Genomic DNA, 22,512 nt, shown 5'->3' on the forward strand with positions numbered 1-22,512 from the left:
CCCCAAGCTGAACGCAGTGGGTTTTAGCTGGCATAGGTAATTCCTTACAGACCACAAAATTAACTTGGTCCAGACCTTACGAGATCAGTTCACCACCATTTTTACTAGACAAATAGATGTATGGACTTCTGCCTTGAAAATGCACAGGCTTATCTGCTTTAGGGGTAAAACTTGTGTCAGCAAGAATCAAGAGGTAAATTATTGAAAAACTTAAATATAATTCTTCCAACATAATAATGGACTAACATAGAAGTGATGGATAAGACATGGGAAGGGACAAGGAACCCACTACAATGACATCGGCAAAGGACCACATTACAAGTAAATGGACCAATGCAGAGTACAAATGAATAAGGTATAAAAATGTTATGTGAATAAATCACAGCATTAAAGCAAGTGATGATTGGCATTATTTTAGTAAAAAACAATAGAATGCTTCTCATAAACACATTTTTTCAAAGTCATTTATTTGCATGCTTTTGGCCAACCCGTTAGTTACTTCTCTAGTCTCTTAACGAAACTGAGCAAGGAGATTTGATAACTGCCGAAGTTTATGTCTTGACCCTTATAAAGTAAAGTCACATAAAAAGTTGCATTTAAATTTCTTCTGCAGAACGTACATTTTTAAAAGAGATGTGAAAATTTTAGGAGAGATGTGTAGTGCTTTGTTAGAGCTGGCTTGACAACCCAATGTCTGTCAGAGTGTTTCTCACTCTTCTTATTTTAAAAAATGCCCTTTATTCAGAGCAATACAGTTTCTAATAGAAGTACTGTCTAATTTATTAAATGTTTTCCAGATGATATCACAGCTACTTTGTAGCACCATTGTAATGTTTTTTCTGCTCCTTTCACTCTTGGGGCACCTATTAACCTGCATGTGGTGTTGCAGGCTTGTGTTGCTACTCTTGGGGGCACCTAGCAACTCCCTGTGGTAGTGCAGGAGTGTGCTGCTTGCTCTCTGTACACCTGGTAGTATCATGTGGTACTAGGGGTTTGGGCTGCTCGCTCCCGGGCCCTCTCTTAACAGCCTGTGATAATGTAGACATGCGCTGCTCACTCCTGCAATCCCTAGGCAGCCCGCTGATTTCAGCAGACATCGACTGCTCGCTGACTTTGGTCTGGCTTGACTTTGCAGAGATGTTGTCATTACTCCAGTGCTTAATTTGTGCTAGTGGTTTCCGGTGCTCGTCACCGGCACTTTATTGTCAGTGCCGGCTCTAGTGACAATCCACTACTTGGTAGCGCTGTCTTTTTTAAATTTTGAGATGAGCACAACAACCGTGTTTATTAAGTCAATATACATTGAAAATGAATGATACTAGCCTCTCGTACCGTTATTTATAGCTGTGTGTGGCCTGAAATAGTCTGAATTGTCACACCTGTAGGAGTGCTATAGTTAGGTTATCTGTTGGTACTACCATTGTCAGTGTTGGCAGGGTATGGGTGGCGCAGGCTGTAGTGGCCTTCCGAGAAGGGCCGTGGCACTTAAAAATTAGGCACTGCATTGCTCTTTTAAAAAACACATACAGTGGGCTTCAGAGAAGTAAATATCTGTCACCTGGCGCTATTGACTATAATCCCATAGTCTTTGAAGTGCTTCCATTGTAGATCATGAGGTGCATTGTTCACTATGTGATGATGCAGAAGTCATTTTGAAAATGATTCCTCCTCTACAAGCCGCATGTTCTACTTTATAAGCAAATGCTTATTCAATGTACGATTTAAAAAATGCATATGTAAATGCTCTGTTATGTGTTGATGTGTTGTGGTGTTTTTAAAGAAATTAGTTTTTGGGTGTGGAAAAATGCAATGTAGAAATATTTTCTTTAAAAATAACACTTGACAAATATTGTCCAGCATTTACATATTTTTCGTGATGAATTGTGCCATTAGTTTAATCACATCCTGCTTAATCCTCGAGGTTGGATCAGCCAGTTTATTTTCATTACGAGTGTCCCACACAAACGTATGCCACTCACTGTGATCCTTCTTCAGTGTTGCTGGTTGTATTTGCCGCTGTAGTCCTTCTATGTTGCTGGTTGCATTAACTGCTGCAAACCTTCGTCTATGTCAAGTTCAGTGTTAACAATTGTTGCCTTAGCTTTTGTAGCTTGTTTACTAATTTCAGAATTGTTCTCCTTGGTGGAAAGCATAAAAGCTTTCATTTCTCTCATAAAAAGTTATTTTTATAATAAAAATGAAGCACTGGTGTGCTTTTTCAGCCTGGCAGCTAATTGCGTCTGAAAGAAAAAAAGAATAGCAGAGGCCAGTCAGTCAGTATACTTTCTCTCTAAGAAATAAATCTTATAGAAATATACTCACAATTCATAAAAAGATGGATGATATTCTTTTAAATAGCCTAAAACAACAATTTGCAAGATCTCACATACATTTACAGCTCAATTAAAACAACATGGTAAAATTTTTGCCAGTGAAAAACAATTCACATTACCCTCTCGACATTTAAAAAGTGCAAAATAAGTAGCAGCTTATCACAACTTCAATGGTCTCTCTTAATCTTGCTTCAATTTAAGGCCTACTCCATCTCTTCTTGCATATTCCTTTTTGGAGATCCTCTCATTGCAATTTTGGTTTCCTTACTAAGTAAAAAACACACACATGCCAACATTATTTTAAAATCCTAAAAAAGCGGTAAAATCGCCAGGTGTCTTCGAGATTTTACACAAATACTGGCCAATGGCTATCGCTACATCTCGAAGCCTAAGGTCATGTATCAAATCCAGGCCCATTTCCCTCGTTTTGATCCCATAATTTTAAAATATAGGATGGAGTATCTTTTCCCTTTCCGCCATGAGGAATGTACAATCCATTAATATGTGGCTCACTGAATATATCCTACCTCGTCTACAGGGGCACTGTCTATTGTTTTTCTCAACTTCTATTTTTAATCCCTTGATACGCCACCCAGGGTCCATTCCCACTCTCAAACGCAAGACTTCATTACGTATGCACTTGTCCAGAATGTTGTACAGGAATAGCCGAGGCAATTTTTAGAAATAAAAACTGCCTTAGAGGAGGTGTCCGTTGTGTCCCAGAAAGCTGAGTCACTTTTTGTGGCAAACACCTCTGTTTTCATGCATACGTTTAAAGATGTCTGACCCCATGGGAATCGTTAATACTCTGCCCTGAATGCCATATTTTGGTCCAGAGAACTCAAATCTCATTCCCTTGCTTTTGGGGACTTTTGGACCTTAAGATATTTTATTAACTGTTCAATTAATAGACTAAATAAGTCAGCTTAAGCAATATTGACCTAACTTCAGCATGTGACACACATCAACCAGTATTCACTTTCTGGTTTAACAAACAATATCACACGTGGTGATGGGAGGGTTTATGACACAAACCTTTCAGAGAGGTCTGGTCTTTATGACAGGATCTGCCATGTTTTCTGTCACGATGTATGTTGAGCGAGTCATTATTAGGAAGATGTTGCCTCCTGCAAGGTAAATATGATAAGCTGTGGGTCGTTTATACTTCACCTGTCTCCTTTCAGCATGACATCTCTCAAAATTCAATATTTAAGGAGATTTTTTAATCAGATTATATTAAATCAATGCCCCTTTCTTTTCTGTATATGAAAACTATGAATTCCCAACAATTCTTTTTCGATCAACTGGTCAAAAACAGTGTTTCTCTTAAGCTCAATGCAAGGCCTTAAATTCAAAATAACTAAAAAGTTATATGTAATTTATTTATTTTTTATTTGCGCAGCTCTGATGCTATTATGTTGCTTTTTTAAGGTGAAAAGGAATACCAGTCTAATTTGGTTCCTTGAGTGTGGGGCTTTAATGGAGAAAGATGGTTCCTGCTGTGGATTTCCAGAGAACACATGGGCACAGCTTGTTAAAAGTTGTTTTTTGGCCTACCCAGAAGTTGGAAATTACATTAACGCTTGAGGTCGAGAGCATACGAGTTTGAAGGAGTTGGCGCTTCAGTGTTGATCTCTACCATGAAATATTTGTATTTAGCAAGAAGAACGACAAGCCTGTTCAGTGGGGTCCAGTCAATTTTAGGCTTCTGATTGCTATTGATATTGGAGGTGGGCTTTGGAGAACCATTCATCAGTCAAACCATATAACGCAACCTGGTCCAAAACATAGGGTTTTGAAGTGTGATCTTATTTGGAGGTAAAGCATGGCCATCTGTGCCGGAGTGATGCGAATGACTGGCGTGTGCTTGGTGGTGTTGCACCTTTTATAGTTTGCAGATGATATTCACTGGTATCCAGATGTGTATATACTTGCATTAACCAATAACTAGGTGACCTAGTGGTGAATGGTTATGAACGGAAGAATATGACTATGAGTAAATGCAGGTCGTGAAGGACGCGCTTAATAACTGCATTAACATCAGGGAAGAAGGACACTGTAAAATTAAATCCAACCTGTGGCTTTGGGTTGGATTCCTGTAGATACAAGTCAGTCAAAATGAAAAGCAAGCATGCCATTAGTATAAAGGAGCAAGTCCTCAGTTTGAGTAAATTTGTGCATCGATTGTTTTGATTCATCCAACGCTTTTGCCGGCATGCAATGACTTTGGGTTTATACCGTGAACCCTAATGTAGTTTTATGACTAGCTGAATTTTGTGAGCATTTGTATGGTCCCTAATGTTAAAGTATTTGAGGATTTGAACCAGAGGGGTTATGTATTTGCATTGAGCATGACCTCTCGCAGTTTAGAACCTTTGGGCATGCAATTGTAAATTGAGGTGGATTTTTAGAAGCAAGTGCTTCAATTAACCTACCATTTCCTATTCTCCAGGAAGCCAGAGAACCAAACTAGGGCAGTGTCTTCCAATCCATCACGTTATTAAAGGTGATCCAGGAACACCTTGTCATCAGCATTATTAAAAGGACCGGAGAGGTCAAGAAGCAGTAGGGTGTATGCATACCCATATTAAAAAAGGATAAGTGCAATTTCTCCCTTGTTAGTGAATGCAAATTTCAACCCATGTAGTGCCTACAGACACCAGGGTGGAAGTCACTTTGGAGGTATAGGCTTGGAGTTTTACGGCTCTACTAGTTTTGTAGTCAATAGACGTAACAAGGTGGAAGGGCAGAGTATAAAATCAGTTACAGATGAACTTACATCAAAAATCCCATGTATTTAAATAATATAGGCTTCAATGTCTGTGTTCTGAAGATAAAAGATTCTAGGTGTCTTTTTTTTTTTATAGAATTTTCATAGTATTGATTTATTACGTGAGAGAAAAGTCCACATGAATTGGCTTGTATACTTCCTAGTTTTATTTGTATGTGGCCTGTTCTTCACTTAGTCAAACATACCATCCTCGATGCGTATATACACATTTCTCAATCCTTTAATTGATACTCCTTGCAGTATTTTCTTTCAATCTGTGTCGATCCTGTAAATGCATTTCCAGATCATGGTATCGGTTGCCGGCCTACTGTGCAATGGCAAAACAAAGAACAATTACACTTTCCTGGGATTTTTTTTGTCCCCCGAACACCTGTAATCCCACCATTTAAGGTTTGGGCATGTGTTGTTTAGCTGCTACCTTTAACCCATTCGGGGGAAGGTGGGGGCTGTTGGTGTTGAGCTGGTGGGGTCAGAGATTACCGCCTATTTGTGGCGGGAATACCCGCAGTGGATTATTTCCATCACCCGCAAAGTATTTGCCCTTCTGGACATGCAGTTGGCTGTCACTGAAAAAACGTTTTTGAAAAGGCTCAGTGGTCATTGCACCTTTTCTTTTCTGACATCAGCAAAGTAGCGTTTAAGATGCCACTTTTGTTGAAGACATTGCTTGGACGTTAAAACACATAGAACTGTACCTCTGTATTTTACAGCTCGTGTGATTTGCTGTGACTCTGGAAATAATTATATAAACAACAAATTTGTTTCTACTCAGATTCATTTTCTTACAGAACCTGTTGAGTTATAATCTTGGTTGTTTAGCATGTGGTATGTGTCCACAAAAAAAGAGATACACAGCATAACAGTCCATTGTGCAAACATTCAGATGGGATCACAAGCATGTCTCTACTTACTTCAAGGAAGCCCGGGTCACCCCCTTCTGAAAAACCCCTGGGCGGATGCAGCTAACTTTAAGAATTACAGGCCCATCTCCCAACTTCCCTTTCTGGCGAACGTATTGGAACAGCATGTCCTCAAAATTCTATCACTCTTCATCGAGGAACAACAGCTGCTCCAGGTGCGGCAGGCAGGTTTTAGGGCCACCACAGCACTGATCTGGTAATGCTGGCGGTGATAGACAAATTTAGACTCAAAGCCGACAGTAGGAAGCCATGCGCCCTGGTTCTATTAGACCTATCCACGGCATTCAACGTGGTCAGTCACAACCAACTACTGTCCCGGATCTCAGAGCTGGGTGTCCGTGGGCCGGCACATCAGTGGATCACGTCCTTCCGGTCAGGTTGGTCGGAAAGGGTCCAATTGGGTGACCGGGTGTCCAGCATTGGCGCACTAACATGCACAGTACCCTAGGGTTCAGCACAGTGCCCCCGTCTCTTTAATATCTATCTCTAGTCGCTCGTGGCTGCTTTGCCATGCATGGATTGCCAAGTATTCAACTACGCTGATGACACACAAATAATAATCTAGATTGACAACTCCTCTCTAGCCCACGCAAGCGTGCAAAATATACTTCGGTATACTGTTAACTGGATGACAGCCAATTCACTTAAAATCAACCCAAACAAGACCGAGTTTGTTTCACCACCAGAAACAACCCCTGGAGCGACCTTTTCTGGCCTCGAGAGTTGGCCACCACCCCTACGCCACTCCCGGTCATAAAAAGCCTTGGCATAAAAATAGATGCCAAGCTCACCATGTGGAACCAAGTGTTCGCCGTGGTTGGGACCTGCGTGGGCTTACTTAGACAACTGCAGAAACTTGCTCCCCTCCTCTCATTTACCACACAGCAGACGGTCGTGTCTGCAATGAATGTGTCGCGGTTGGACTATGGTAAAGCCCTGTACATTGGTCTCCCTGAGAAATTGCTAACTTAACTACAAGTAGCCATGAACGACGCATCTAGGCTGGTCTTCAGGCTTCCAAGACGTTCACATGCTGCTCCCCTACTGCAGCAGCTGCACTGGCTCCCCCTCAAACAGAGAGCCAGTTTCAAAGGTCTCTGCATTGGCCACAACAAAACCATTCATGGCAAGGCCCCAGTCAAGAAGCGCCTTGAGAACTATGAGCCAGGACGTACCCTCTGCTCATTCTAGGCAGGCCTACTGGCCTTCCCGCACATCAAAACTACCTCCAATGGGGGCAGAGCCTTCTCTGCAGTGATCCCTCAACTGTGGAATGGCCTACCGGAGAGCTTACGCAGGGAACCCACCCTTCTCCCCTTCAGGAAAAAACATAAGACCCCTTTTTATAGATACTTGGGGTACAGCATAGGTCCAGACTGAGTGTTTGTACATCTGATGTTTGGCGGGGTTTAGTCTCTCTCTCACAGCGCTAAGAGACCTGTTGGTGAACATGTGCTCTATAAATCCCAGTTACATAACATTATATTAAGACTCCTTTAGCAGTGAGGTGCTTTCAAAATGATGTTGTGTAGGCAGTTAGTGTCATACTTGGCTTGACCCTTTCTCATGATTCCTTGTTTCGTTGTTCTTTGATAGTAGTGAATGCTCCTAAAAGCTTTTCAAGAGAACTTACTTGTGTGACATTGTAGTCGGTACACAAGCAACTTCATCCACAGATGAACATCACTCTTTGGTTGTTGTGGTTCTGCTGCTTGGAACTAGAGAGTGAAGGCCTCTCTAGATAGTGTTTTCACTTTCTTTCTAAAGGTCACATGCTTTAGGGATGGAGTGACATGTTACAGGTAGGAAATCGCACCGATGTTCTTGGTAGTTGTGGTAAACTCAGGAAACCCTGAGGCCTGCATTATGGACCACCCTCTACCGAGAAAGGCATAGGATTGCCCTGGGACAATCGGATTTTGCGTTTGAGAAAACAGTTCTCAAGCGATATTTATTACAATATAGGATAGCATTAAAACATTTGATTACCATCACATAGGGTGCATACTTTTACACTTAAAATGGAAAAGTGTTGGAAAACATCCATACATTGGAATCATCCAGCCACATTGTTGAAGTCATGTTTAGTCACCCTGCTGGCACTTAAAGTACCCGGCTAATTGATTTAGTAGCCCGAGTGCTAGCCACCAGGTTCCTCAGATATAATTTTTATAAGGCGAACTCCCCTGCTTCCTCACAGAGTCAGCGGAGACCCTTAAACATCCATGCCAGAGCAACCCAAAGAAGTATCCTCCTGACACCCTTCGGGAGAAGGGCCTGGTAACCGGGCCAGCTCTTAAACCCCTGTCGCAAGCTCCAACTCCACAAAATCTACAGGGCAGGGTCATTGAGTACCCATAGAGCCGACAATCGCTGTAGTACACATCTGTGGCCCTGCCTTACAGACGATCGTACTTCTACCCTGTTTTGATCAAAGGTTTAAAGTCAAATGTATCCAGAATTTGACTGCCTTCTTGTTCTCAGGTGTCTGTTAACTTTGTGGCCAAACCTAAGTCCGTCTCCGTAACAGGCTGTTTTGGTTAACTGAACCGCCAGGGCCCCGCCGTACATCTGTCCACCCTATGGATGAAAGAAATGTTGCACTGCAAAGGCCACCAATGATTCCACAAAAATGTCATTACCCTGAGCGGATAGGTGTACCCTATCTTTGTGAAAGAAGCTTGTGTCCAGGGCAACAGGGCACGTTGGCAGTTGGCAGGGGCACAGCAAACCAGGAAGCGATGTGGGTGCTCAAACTTATGTCTCAAACCTATTCCTGTGCCCTTTCCCACCACTCAGATAGGCCCGCTGACCCCTGGTAGTGATGGGCACCCGGCGCGGCATCCCGGGTAACCCAGGAAAGCACACAAATTAAAAAAACTATCACCCAGCGGCAAATGCCGTTGGTGTGCCCCTTCACCCGGGCCAGGTTTCAGCCCCACCTGTGGCCGGGCCCGTCATACGGTGTTGCCCCTCTAACCACGTTTTAAAAAAAAGATTCTGTAAGGTTCATGGCCTGGACCCTGATTGTTAGTAATTAAGCAATTTATTTCCTTTAGGTGTTTCGATTTGCTTTGGGACCACGTGTTTGATCTAGTTTTGCTAGGAAAGTGGGGTTGTTTGTTTTCCAGTAGTTTGAATGCCTGGTGTAATGTGCCTAGTAGTGATGAGGCTGTTTGCCGACTGCTTTCCTAGGGGGGTGACAGTCCCTATCGGAACGATGGATAGAGTGTTTGTGTTTAGGTTGAACCAGTCAATGTACTTTAGTCAGGGTGTTTTTCTAGGTGTGATGATAGGAGAAGGCTCGAAACGCACTGCACCTTTTATGCTGCTGAGTTCAGCGCTGCAGTTCATCGTACGGTTGTAAAAATCAGTGCTACGAATACTGTTCATATTGCTGCCCCTAATTATCTGAATTTTAAATTTGAGGGATAGCAGGTCACTGATGAATCGGTGAGAGAGAGAAGTATATTTTAAAGGATGTGGTGTTCCGCTGTCTGGGACGATTCTAATTATTTATTTGCACCTTATAGGGAAAAAGGTGAATTTGTGTTTTATGTTTTTGCTCCAAGTTGTGGTTAATTTTGTTACCCTCGCTTGTTATTTTCTCTTCTGCTGTCGGAGACTGGAGCCATTTCCCCTTCCGTTCCCAACCCACCTGTTCTGATTTTATTCGTATGTCTGGTGTTTATAATTCACATTTTGCGGATTTGCCTACAGTCATCACCAGTTTCACACCCCCTTCCCACAGTAAACACTGTAAATAAGAAAGCACACAGAGTTGTTTCGGCTTTCAGTAAAACACACACACCAGTATCATGAGGTCATGTCCTGCTGTAAATTGTAGTGACGCTTCTGGCTGTAAACTGCAGGCTGAGAGTCGACAATGGGCCGTGCATGGGAACGTGTATGAGGCCTGGCGCTCGTGAATGCCTTTACTCCGGAGGGGGAGGGGTCTGAAGCAACCGGGGCGGCCTCTGATTCGTTAGGCTCGAGGCTTTGTTTCAGAGGCTATTGTTTCTGGTTTACAATGGCGTAGTGTGTAGCTTCATGCACAGGCTAAAGGATTCCCAGGCCCCTCATCCCGGGTTTATAATCCATCCCCTCACCTGACCTGCCCACCCAGAAACCGTTTGGATGTATCACAATGGCGGCTCTGTTTGCGCCCACTCCACGTCTCCCCTACCTTGAAACCGCCCGACAATACTTGTCTTAATTAGAAGCAGAAAGCTCGTAGAGGTTTTTGGAATTGTACCACCGCCATATTGTAATGTCTATTCACACTGCTCCAGAGAGAGCATGAACTCTTAACACCGATAAGAGATACTGTTTACCCCCGGTTGTAACAGAGATGTCCAATCAGAAGCAACACCCCGCTCATGACGTCTTGTCTCACTTGTTGCCAAAACATATTTTAAAAGTATAATAAATATGCCTTCTCTGTCCTGGTCTAAATTTAGGTAGGGTAGAGAGATTCGGAGTAAAAAATATATAATTGGAACCGTGACGTCAGCTCGAATGGTCCCTCTTAAATTTGTTATGAGTGAGGATTCGGAGTAAAAAAATATATAATTGGAACCGTGACGTCAGCTCGAATGGTCCCTCTTAAATTTGTAATGAGTGAGGATTGGGTTTCACGTGTGTCACCACAGGAGGGCAAAGGAGGCCAGCTCCTTTGAATTCTCGTTTGCAGGCATGTGTCGTTTGTCAGTTTGTGTTAATGTTTCATTTTGCATTATAACAGAGCCTGCTTTATGCTAATCAGCCTCCAGTAAAACCTGAGGCATTGCCAGGAAGTGAGCTTTGTTACAGGCTCCGCAGCCAGGGTTCAGCTCCCAGAAGCACACAGTAATATGCACCCGTCTGTCTTTTATGTGCTTGGTTTAGAGATGACACTTGTGCACATGTTAGATTTTAGGCAGTATACCATGCCAAGGGTGCCAAGGCTGTGTGTAAACAAGGAAACTGCATATCTGCCAACTCACACGGTGCCACCGTGTGACACACGATATCGGCTCTCATCACCTGGTCACCCGGTAAGGAGCCGATACTACACAGTGGCAGGGAAAACGAGCTGAACACCACATAGTGGATTTCAGCTCATTTTAAAAGGTTTGAACTGCTAATTGACTAAGGGTTGTGAAAACACCCCAGAACATTGGCACCAGCATCAGCAAAAACAATAATCTTTTTTTTTTTGGAGGAAGGGGCTTGGGGTGGGGGCAAAAGTGCTTCTTAGATACTTCTCGCACGAGGCCACGCCCCCTCCTCACACAGTTAGATTTGTTTTCAAGTTAGCAGGTATGAAACTCCATTGCTCACAGCTGGGTACTAAAACAGAGTTATACTGGGGTACGGAGCCCCCCTGACACTCCTTGTGCCACTGCACCTGCCTGTTGCGCTACACCATGTGGACAGGTCTGTCAGCAGGACACTGCCCTTAGGTATACCATGGCGCCACCTTGAGGCGGGCGCAGACCTCAGCAGGGAGCAGTGGTGCTCAAGGGTGGCAGTAAGGACGCACACCTGTGGCTCTCACCCCTCAGGCTGCAGGAAGGAGTTGCAGCTCCACATTAAGGAGGGCCTGGAGCCTTGCCCAGACATCCAGAGCAGGCCAAGGAACACATAATTACATTTTCGCATGAAATTGTGTGGGCCGCAATTTAAAAGTACATCTGGATTATTGCTTGGAAAACCAAATTCACCTTACACAAACCATCACAAAGCAAGCGCCACCTGCAAACGCTTAAGCCTTTGGAGTGGTTGCGTCTCCTCTTACAGGCCTGGTGTGCCTGCGCCATAGAAGTAAGCGATAGCGCTTCTGCGGCGTTTATTTCTGCTGCATTTTGTTCCCTTGTAATTCCACTTAAGGCCCGATGACTGGGAAGTTCAGATGTTCAGCCGCTGGAAGACAGACCGTGCAGTATTTAGGTCTCGCCGGACAAGAGGGATTTGTTCCTTCCATTCCAGTTATCAGAAAGTTTAACCTCCCTGCCCTGCGATTTCTAATTGACGCCATTAGAAACAAAGAGTTCTTTGTGCCAGTGGAGGGAAGGTGGGTTAATGCCAAGGGGAATGTCTCTGAGCTGCTGTCCTTGCAAGTATTACATGAAATGTGTTTGTTGCTTTTCAGGCTCCAGCCGCGGCCTCTGGTGGGACAACGCTATGCACAACAGGGTTCCTAAAGGATGTTTACCACACCACCGTCTACAGGAACGTGCACGAAGGACAACCTCTCCTAAACGGTATGGCGCTACAGAGAACGCATATTCTATGTACCCTGTTTATGTGTAAAATGTTATTCTTTTATCTATTAAAAAAAAAGATATTAAACTGCAGCTTTGGGACAATCCAGGAACTCAACTTTTGAGAAAGTAAATAAAATGTAACAACACACACACACCTAACATGTTTGTGATGTCTTAATAAAAAGGACATGGCAGGAACTGTTAACAAACCACAGCCTGACTCAAACCCTGTTTTGATATTGACTACTACCGTTTCTACCACAAAAGTGAACTTCTGGGTGCCTGGAAAGTGCCTTTGCAAAATGTAGGTCCTGGGTCAACCTTGCGCCCTTCAGGCATGTGGACACACATTGTGGAACAGCGCATGGGCATTTCTGGTTGGTCTGTACCAATGAAGGGGCGGGGCAAGTAGCACTGGAAGAAAGACTGCTGGTGTTTAACAGGCCATGGTCTGCTTTACTGTGTCACAGGAATGCTTGTGGGTTTACATTTACCTCTTTTTACATAATTGTAACCCGTCCGCTCAGGTATTGTAAGTAAATGACTTTCAAGTGGTCCATGTCTGTAGAGAAGAATAGATCACTTTGCCGCTCATGTTTATCAAAAATGTTTTCTTAAATGTGCACTAGGGTGACGTGGCTTTTGCTGGCAGTGGGAGTCAGTCAGCATCAGCAGGATACCCTCGATTTTGGGCAGTGGTGACAATGGCCACAAAGAAATATGTATGTTGTTTGAAATTCTTGTATATTGGGGTCCACTATGTGTTGCCTGTCAGTGTAATAGGGGTCATTGCAAAAGATTATACAGTGTCCATGTTTGGGAGGGAGACTAAATTGAGAAAATGGGAGCACAGGAATTAATTTACAACAAATTTAACTCACAGCGGAATGTGGGTTTGATACATGGATGTTTGGCTATATTGGGGGGAGGGACCATTGTGGCATTTTAGGGCAACAGAGGAAAGCGGTGAAAGTGATGGGTTTATGCATTGGTAATGTTTGTGGTATTTAACCTCATTACATTTTTCCACTACCAGCAGTGACATCTTAAGGATTTTGCGGGCTCTGTCCCAAACGTATTTTGGGGGCCCTTGTTCAGAACAGCTTTGAATTTATGATCCAATATCAACTCTGTCATGCCCTTTTTGGCCATGTCACTGACAATGCACAGTCACTAAATGTGTTTACATCTACTATTTAGGAATAGTGATGTGTGTGTTGTGCTGCAAATTATCTCTGTGGCCCTTCTCCAATTTCTCACGTGAGTTCCTGTTTTGTTCTAAAATAATTTTTTTATGGCTATTGCATGAAACGTAAATACACCATTTCCCAGCAAAATGTCGTAATAGATTCTTACACATGAACCACGTAATGTATTTTTAAGGAAAACGCTATTTACAACAATCTGTTTTAGAATTATTCAAGGCCATCAAAACATGACTTTCTCATGGGTCCCCCTGAAAGGCTGGGGCCCTTTGCCAGAGCCCACTTTGCCCATACCTTAAAACATCCCTGATTCTCAGAGGTGATTTCTCCCTACATTAACCGACCCTTCAATGGTAAGAGTGTGCATTTCATGTCAGTGGGACATGGCACCTTCTGCACCTGGAGGGAATTCCCTTGTACACACCTTGCTGCCTTGGCAAGATCCATTCTGGGTCGTGGTGCAGCCTGGTGCATACCCTTGATTGTCGGAGGTAGTTTCCCTTGATGACCCATTGAGCAGCAAATTTCAGGAAGCTAATGCCATCTCTTAACCCCTTCCGTGCGGGGCTGTTTCCCCCCGCTGTGCTGGGGGGGCGCGTACAGCGCCCCGGTGCTCATGACGAGGTCAGCTCGTCATGAGCTACGGCACTCCGGTGCTCATGACGAGCTGAGCTCGTCATGGCCACACCCGTTCCAATGGAACGCTCAGCACTGCAGGGGAATCAGCCCAGCGTGCGAGCGTTCCACGGAACGGGCGCGGAGCTGAGCTCGTCATGAGCACCGGAGCGCCGTTGCTCATGACGAGCTGAGCTCGTCATGAGCATTCAAGGGGTTCATTTTACACCACCATTCTCAGTTAGGCTTTACCAAACAGAGACAGCATTCGTTACAACCCTAAAAGCAGACCAGTTTTCGCAATAGTTACTACAATTAGCGTCTACGTTTGCTACAACATTAACAAAACTTGGCGGACTATGAGCTCTAAGAGGAGTGTTTCGGCAGTGCCCTTGCACAGAAAGCACCCTCCATTGGCAGTGGCTAGGAATGTTGAACACACCCGCCATGTATTACAGACATATTTGTCATTCGCAATAAAAGAAAGGGATATCCCAAAAAAGTCAGTGCAATATGTTAGGGTACCTTCAAGTCACATTCAGACTCAAAGGGAGAACATTATACATCTCACTGCTTGAAGGAATATTCTTACATATATAAGGATTTAAAATGCAGGAAGGTTTTACCTAAGGGACCTACCTGGGGTGCAGAGGGGTCAGTCTTCTCACCTAAGAATTTTCAAAGTGTTCTTTAACAATTACCATAGGTTCAATAGTGCTTTGAATGCTAATTTCGCTAAGGTAGGCGTTTTGTCCTCTTTAAGATGCGTGGTTGAGGTGGTAAAAATCTAGAAGTTTAGGTTTAAACGTCCAATTTAAGGTATGGATTGAATAAAATAAAGCTCTACGTTTAATTGATATGTGCGTCCTTATGATAAACTGAGGAACTGCCTTGACTGTGATTTGACAACATATGAAATCAGGTGCTCTAACCTGTATTAGGAATGGCCTCCTTGGAACCAACCTCCACGCGCAAGGGTACCGCGGCTGTTGCAGAGCGCCAAGCGGTAAATATTCCCTCTGCTTGCCTGCTCGCGTGGAAGCGGTGAAGCTGCTCTGTGAGATTAGTTTCAGGCCGCTTTGAGTGCATTTTAAATAAGGATTCATCTCCTTCCTGTAGCCGGGTATCGCGCATATAAATCTGTCTTGTCGAATCTGGACTTCTAGATGAAGGTGCAAAACAAATGGTTCTTTGAGACAAAAAGCCATAGACTTGATTTAACTCGACTCTGTGCGGCAATAGCTCACATTAATGATATTTTCACAAACCTGCTTTCCATTTTTCAACCATAATTGAAACCTAAATGGAGAAAAAATGGATTATCTCAGAGTATTTCAACCAGAGGCATCAAATGACGCCAGTATTTTAGACCGTTATTAAGAGCACGCACTACACCTATATAATTAACTTTGCAAAACAAGCTTGCTTGAGAGCTCGCTGGAGGAAGGGAGGGCTTTGCTTCTCGAAGCCTTCGCTGCAGAGCGCATCAGGGGGAATTTTTTTGGAGAAAAGGGGATTGATGGTTTCTCATCTGATGGAATGCCAGGGGGTACCAAGTCATGGGAAGGCCCGTGACCTGTCTGAAAAATGACCCAGGGAAGAGAGAGCCGTCTTCGCTCCCAAGCACAGGCCTCTGACTAGACCCATTGTAATGGTTGTGCCTTCAGGAAATCCTGCCAGGCCTACAAGCCTGTCATTTTTGGTTGCACGTAAACATACAGTGTATCATTGAGTAGCTTTTTGACTTGACTTTAATTGCCCGGACAGTTTGAAATACTGTCATTATCCAAAGCCCCTTTTCCGGCGATTAAACTGGATGCAGATGATGGGTTCAGTTGTAGCTGCTTGCGAGTCACCTTCTTAACAGACACTGGGAACAAGTGCAATATAAGATTCTGATTGGCTGGTGATTCAGTGATTCTGCGATTGGCCTTGCCATGCCAGGGTGTTTTCTCCTCAAAGGAGGTCACTAGATGGCTGTGATAGGGGGGCACCCAGAATGCACTATTCCGCTGAGCACAGCCCTGCCTCCTTTCCTTTACTCTCTGATTACAACTGGTGATGTATATGGATGTGGTGACTTAAACAGTGTATTACTGATAGGAAGTGTATTATAGACCCACACACAAAACAGATATATTGGATATAAATGGCATTATTTATATGGTACTCAGTACAAATATTAGTTTTTTCCCCATATTGTTTATGTTTTTTTACTTGAGCCCTCAGTGACAAGTGGTGGGGCAGCGTGGGGGAAATAGTGAAAAGAATAAATAAAAGAGGGACTTCTCTGGCACTGCCTGGTGCCACCCTGGTGCTCTTCTGCTCCTGTTCCGACTCCCTGTAGCGTAACTTGGGTGCAACTGTGTGTCCAAGGCTTTTTTTATTGATTGTAGTTTTGGCCCAATTGTCCTTTGTTGATATAGCTTTTTACCTACAGCTCCTTCAGTGGCCCGTAGTAGTGTATTGTGACCACTGTGGCCCTCACACAATGCCGTCATACCTCCCTGCTCACACCCACTAGCTCTACCTCCAAGGCAATCCTCTGAAGAGGTTGTGGCAGGCATACTTTGGCTCGGTCTAGTGCACACTGCACAGGCTCCCCAGCGCCAATCTAGACGCTGCTCTCATGCTGATAATACCAGGATTGGTCTGAGCGAGCTGCTTCGACCTTCAGTTAGGGTCTGGGAGCCTGTGTCTGTTCTCCACCAAGTTCTGCAACACAGCTCGGGTTGGAGAGATCTAAGTGCTCATGTTGGTTTGGCCATCCTAAGACAGCCCGCCAAACCGACATGTGCATTTACAGTGCCCACCACTCCTCCTCCCTGCTGCTGACTCTCCATCAAGATGGCCCTACCCTGTCCTAAGACTCGACTGGCTTTGGCTCAGTGAAAAAAATGCTCCTCTGCCATAATGGAGGAGCCGCTGCTGCAAAGTTGAGCTTGTCTTGGTGAAAATAAAATTATGAAGTGTTGTAGTCCATTACAATAGACAGATTGTATCTACAATTCTGTTGTAGTGAATAACTTCCCAAAGTTGGCGAGAGGATGTAGCCTAATGGCATGGGTTGCCGATCTCAAATCTGGGGAACCAAGTTCGAGTCTCTGCAATGGCGCTCATCCTGTGATTCTGGGCAAATCTCTTAATGTCCCCGTGAATGAATGTGTCTTTGCGTAAGCAACTGGTGCTTATGTAAAGTACTCTGATACCCAATACCTTTGGGTCAAGTTCGCGCTATATAATAGTATGGGAAAAAAAGGCCAAAAGTTGCATTCACAGTTCTTCCCTGCTGACAATTGCTTTGTCAAAGATTACTTTGCTGATTCGTGTTTGGCTTGTGTGCACAGAAATACTGTTTTTTTAATAAGGCACAAGGCTGTATCCTAATGAGATGCAGTTATTTAATGAGGTCAATTTGCAGTCCAAATGTTTCTGCTCTTGGATACGCGCACTAGGCACCAAGTCTAGGCTCAGCGATAGGCGCTTTCCGCCACAACACGTTTTCCTTTCGATAATTAACAAGCTACTAATTAATATACATGTTCTGTATTACCTGCCTTACTTATTTTGCCCTACTGGTATTAGTTTGTCATACAAAACATGGAATATTATAATAACCAAATGCAGAGGCTACTGTGCGTTGTGCATCAAACATTGCCAAGAAGATATCCTGATTCATTTTGATTTACAAGACACCTGTTACTATTACAGATGGCTTTCTCCAGGTTCAATTGTTGTCTTTCATTTTAAGTGAATATTTTTTGCAACCTGCCCACGATGTCCACCAATCTTTAGAATGGGGTGGGGAGTGTCCTTTGATTTAAGAGAACCACAACCACAACATCCATCTTAAATTGGGCTAAATATCCATACATTGTTTTTGCATACAGACAGTGGGAGCAATTGTTTTTCCTAGAATGAATCCCTACATCGGCTCCACTCTCCACAGTTAAAAGATTCTGTAGATACCACAAATGAGAAAACAATCCTTAGGCACCAAAACACCCCCCCTGCAAGGTACATGGAGGGGCCCCTCTCCGGACTCAATCAGGAGCACTCAGGCCAGGGTACATGCTGAGGGGGGTGCCCAGGTGCTCGGGCCACCACGCCATTCCACGGGGGCTGTGGGGGCCTATGTTACGCCACTGGAGCAATTTGCTACATAGATGAGGCAACTTTTGTGAAGAAATCAGTATTTTGTGTGGCAGTATGGCATGTTCTGACGTGCTTAGCAGAGTTCTTGATGGTACTAATGGGTCATTGTCAATACCCACACAGACAAAAGTCCCCTGAAGTGAGCTGGAAACTGATTGGGTCAGATCAGACTGGGGTTGGAGCTAGGGCATAAGACCTATGGGTTGACTGGAACATAGCACAAACTCAGGACGAGAGGAACAATTTCTTTGTACACCTCGCCAAGGCCCTCTTCTGAATTCTATTGTTACAGCACCTCTTGCCCCATTAGCTGTTACTGCTTAGCTACTATCCACGCTAAAGCATACAACAATATAAAATGCGAAGTAAAGCTTTTTGTATGCTATAGGTATCACATACAGCCATTCAATTTGCTAGCCCATTTTATGTGTCTTTATCTAAGGCAGCAGTAACATGGGTAGGGTTTCCAATAAGGGTTATTTTAACTATGTCTTGTACCCATGAAACCCTTGTGCAATTATCCAGGGGCTCTGGTTTGTTGTCTGTGCTCTGCGGGTTCTAGATCATGTAGATCAAAGTGGAGAACTTTGCATATTCTCCTCAGTAAAGCTGCTGTGATAGCAAAGCCAATTGTTGGCCTCTCCCTGTGCTCCCCATCACGGGCGGACTGGAAACAGCAACCAGCCCTGGCAGATTGCTGCTCGACCAGCCCCAGGAGGAGCGGGGCAGGGGCAAGGGGGGTGATTGGTGCTACAGAGAAGCACGGCCCGGATTTTGTTACAGGGGGCCAATATTGCAGCACTGCTGCAAAACCAGCCCCAGTAAACAAAAAAGTCCCCCACGGGTACAAAACCGGCCCCCGGCCCACCGGGGAAATGCCCGATGGCCGCTCGGTCACTCCGACCCTGTTCCACATGAACCCTATCCTCTCTTCTGAGGGATTGCAGTGGCCTCGGGAGACCCCAGGGTGTCTCCAATTCCGTTTGCATTGGCCCAAAAGTGATACGTTGTGTCTGTGAGGAGACCTGTGTTGGGTTTTGGTAGCACAGCAAGGGAAGCCACCAGAAGCCCAGCTAGCACAACCCTAGAAGAGTTCTCACTCCCTACTCAACAGAGGGGGAAGAGTAGGCTCATTTAGAAGGACAGACTAAGAGAGTAGGGACTCACAGGGGGAGGCTCACGTGTCACACAGCACGTTCACAGCCGGTTTTGTAATGCACGGGGTTCCTTCTCAGCTACAGAGGCGCTAGCAGATCCAGCACAGACACAGTGAAGTGAGAGGAAAGTGAACGCAATGGCAGAACACAGGACAAATATAATTTTTCAGTTACCGTAAAACTTAGTCCAGAAGGAACCAAAGTCCGTCAGTGTACCTAGAACAGTGGTGCACTTTCCTCCTGCACGAGTCAGGTACCGCTTGCTAATCTTTTGCTGTTAATCAAGGACTTTAGATGGCCTGATCCTTTTTTTTGTGAGTGAGTTCCAATGCAATATTCTGTGGTTGACAGCTAGGCCCACATTTGGGGTACATCACTTTCTGGTCACCCTCTCAGGTGGGTACCTCACAGGGCAAAGAGTTTTTGCCAAGTTTGTGGCCAGTGCAAAGGGGGCTCAGGGGGGCTCACTAAAAGGTACTTAGCTATGCTCATTCTGAGAAAAACCCATAAGATAATAGACAAAAAGCAGACATCTTATAAAATGCGACTCCATGCTCTTGAGGATTAAAGTCTGAGCCTTTTAAGCCCTAGCTGTAAAAACGTGTTGTTATGAAATGCCGTTTTAACGTGATTTCTTTTCAGTCGCCTTCATAGGCAGCGTTGAAGCGATGGAAACCCTATATCTTCCTAGCTTTTATGAGTGGGTTCAACTGGAACACACATGGGCAGAGTTATAAGGTGTTACTGTGGACTGGACGTTTATTAGGGAACTGGGGGCAGCAGTTGTCCAAATTCCAGACCGTCGGTGTTTGCTGGTACTTGTGCACTGTGACATGTTCATTTAGTGTGGAGGTTCAACTCATGCACATCTTGTTAACATGCGGTTATTGTTTGATCTGTTTGTAAAAAATATATATATCGATCATTTTTTTACAGGTCTGTTATAGAATAATCCCATAATTTATTGTATTTAATTGGGATTGCTTGCAAGCCATACATAAGGTGGGTGCTTGTTCCGGTCTGTTTTTAAAGAATCCTATTGTTTTCTCAGATCTGTAAGTTACTACCAGGACCCCCACTGAATCATTATTGGAATCCGGAGATACCCACTGAGTTACTGCAAGCAGTGGACACAGCCTAAGCATTTTCAGTGATTTGTGCTGCGAAACAATACACAAAAATAGAGAAACAAGCATTCATCAAATACACAAATGAAACATTTCATTTTATCCGTAAACACATATTTAAAAAAAAAATAACATTTCAAGTCTAATAGGAAGATTTGAGCTTTTCAAAATACATTTTTTTGGCTACTCATCATCCAGACAATGTGCGTATAATTTCTGGCCTCCAATTTCAAAATTCCTTCACATTAATAGAATCTCAATAGGACATTTTGCCACTTTATTTATGTACACTTTAATAAGCTGTTATTATTTAATTTTTATAAGCAGTCGCGGACTCCCAGGGGTCTCAAGACCATGGGTTAAGAACAGCTGCTCTAGACTGAGTCTCTACTCTGACAAGAGAGGAACATTGAAAATATTGGAACAATTCTGGATTTGTTTTACTTAGGGGCTGTCCAAAGGAGGAGCTAAGACAAAGCTGATTTTATTGCACTTTAGGTGTCTACGTGGCCTCCTCTTCCTTTTGGTAAAACAGTTGCGGTCTTGGCATTATTTACCAAATATTTGAAAACATATGTTTTCAGAGTCTTTGCTGTGAACTGAAGCATGGTGCCGTTTGCATACATCCCAGACATGGGTAAAAGTCTCTGCATATTGGGTTGGTTAACTCAGTAGTCGCTGTTAGCAATGAGAGGCCCTCCAAGTGCTTGACTCCCGATAGAATAAACACGAACGACAGTGTATGGTAATCCCCTCTGGCTGTTTTTAATGCCTAGTTACATCCTATTGTAATCATGCTGTTTTTAAATATTTAAAATAATTGTAGCATCTTTTATACAATTTTTAGATGACTTTCTAGTTGAAACAATAAATACATTCAAGTTGATTTGATGTTAAAAAGGCAGTAGATCCTATTGCTCATCCTCATTCTCTGCATTTAATACGTGTTTCTGATTGAAATATATACTGTGTAGAATCAATTGCACTGAGACAACCTCTCTTCACAGACAGTTTTGATTTAATTTAATAAGTTATGATGGATACCATTTTCCACTAGTGGAAGGATACACTTAATACAACTGGCTGCATAAAAGAACTCTTCATTCTGGATGTTATTGTAGAAAAGCTTGATTTATTGAAAGTAGTCTACAGCTTCTTGCTCTTTAGAATGTATTTCAAATATACCTACTTGTCTGCAAGGTGTTATGTTATGCTATGTTGATTTGTCAAGCACACTAACCTAATCACCCAAGTGGGTATCCAGATGCTTGGGCAGAGATTTGCAGAGTGTAGGTGTCTGGTGGATTGGTGAAAATGTGTTCGACTTTGTAGGTATTCTGGACCGGTGTTGTGTAGGGCTTTGTATGTGTGCGTAAGAAGGTTTGATTGGCTTCTCTTGTGAATGGTGAGCCTGTGTAGCTTTCTGAAGTGCAAGTGATGTGGGTGCGACTTGGGAGGTTGAGTATGAGACTTACTGCTGCATTCTGGATGGTCTAGAATCTGTGTAGTTCTTTTGAGATTCCGGTGTAGAGAGTGTTGCCGTAGTCCAGCCTGCTGGTGATGAGTGCTTGCGTGACAGTCCATTTGGTGTTCTGAGGCAATCATTTTAAGATATTTTGCAGCATGCATAGGATGCTGAAGCCGGCGGTGAACAATGGATTGACCTGAGCCATCATGTTGAGCTTGTCATCCAGGACGATCCCTTGATTTCTTGAGTGGTCTGTGGGTGTTGGTCCTAGCTCCGAAAGCCACCAGATCGAATCCTGTGGGGAGGTCTTATTGCCGAACACCAGTACTTCGTCTTGTCGGAGCTGAGCTTCAGGAAATTATTTTGCATCCAGTCTGCAACCATGGTCATGCAGTTGCTGAAGTTGTTTCTGGTGGTGTTTGTCTTGTCCGTAAGGGAGAGGCTGAGTTGGGTGTCATCTGCATAGGAGATGAGGGTGATGGCTTGTGATTGG

At 43.8% G+C, this 22,512-nt stretch overlaps 1 protein-coding gene across 1 annotated transcript in view; it reads left to right on the top strand.

Annotated features, from left to right (window-relative positions):
• Nucleotides 1-22,512, top strand: part of CDH2 (cadherin 2) — a 329,318-nt gene that overhangs the window by 23,893 nt on the left and 282,913 nt on the right. The window contains exon 2 of the mRNA XM_078687382.1: nt 12,178-12,289. Coding sequence (XP_078543508.1) covers nt 12,178-12,289 — 112 coding nt within the window. The remainder of the gene's footprint in view (nt 1-12,177; nt 12,290-22,512) is intronic.

The sequence above is a fragment of the Lissotriton helveticus genome, chromosome 4_1, assembly GCF_964261635.1.
Source record: "Lissotriton helveticus chromosome 4_1, aLisHel1.1, whole genome shotgun sequence".
Classification (NCBI taxonomy): domain Eukaryota; kingdom Metazoa; phylum Chordata; class Amphibia; order Caudata; family Salamandridae; genus Lissotriton; species Lissotriton helveticus.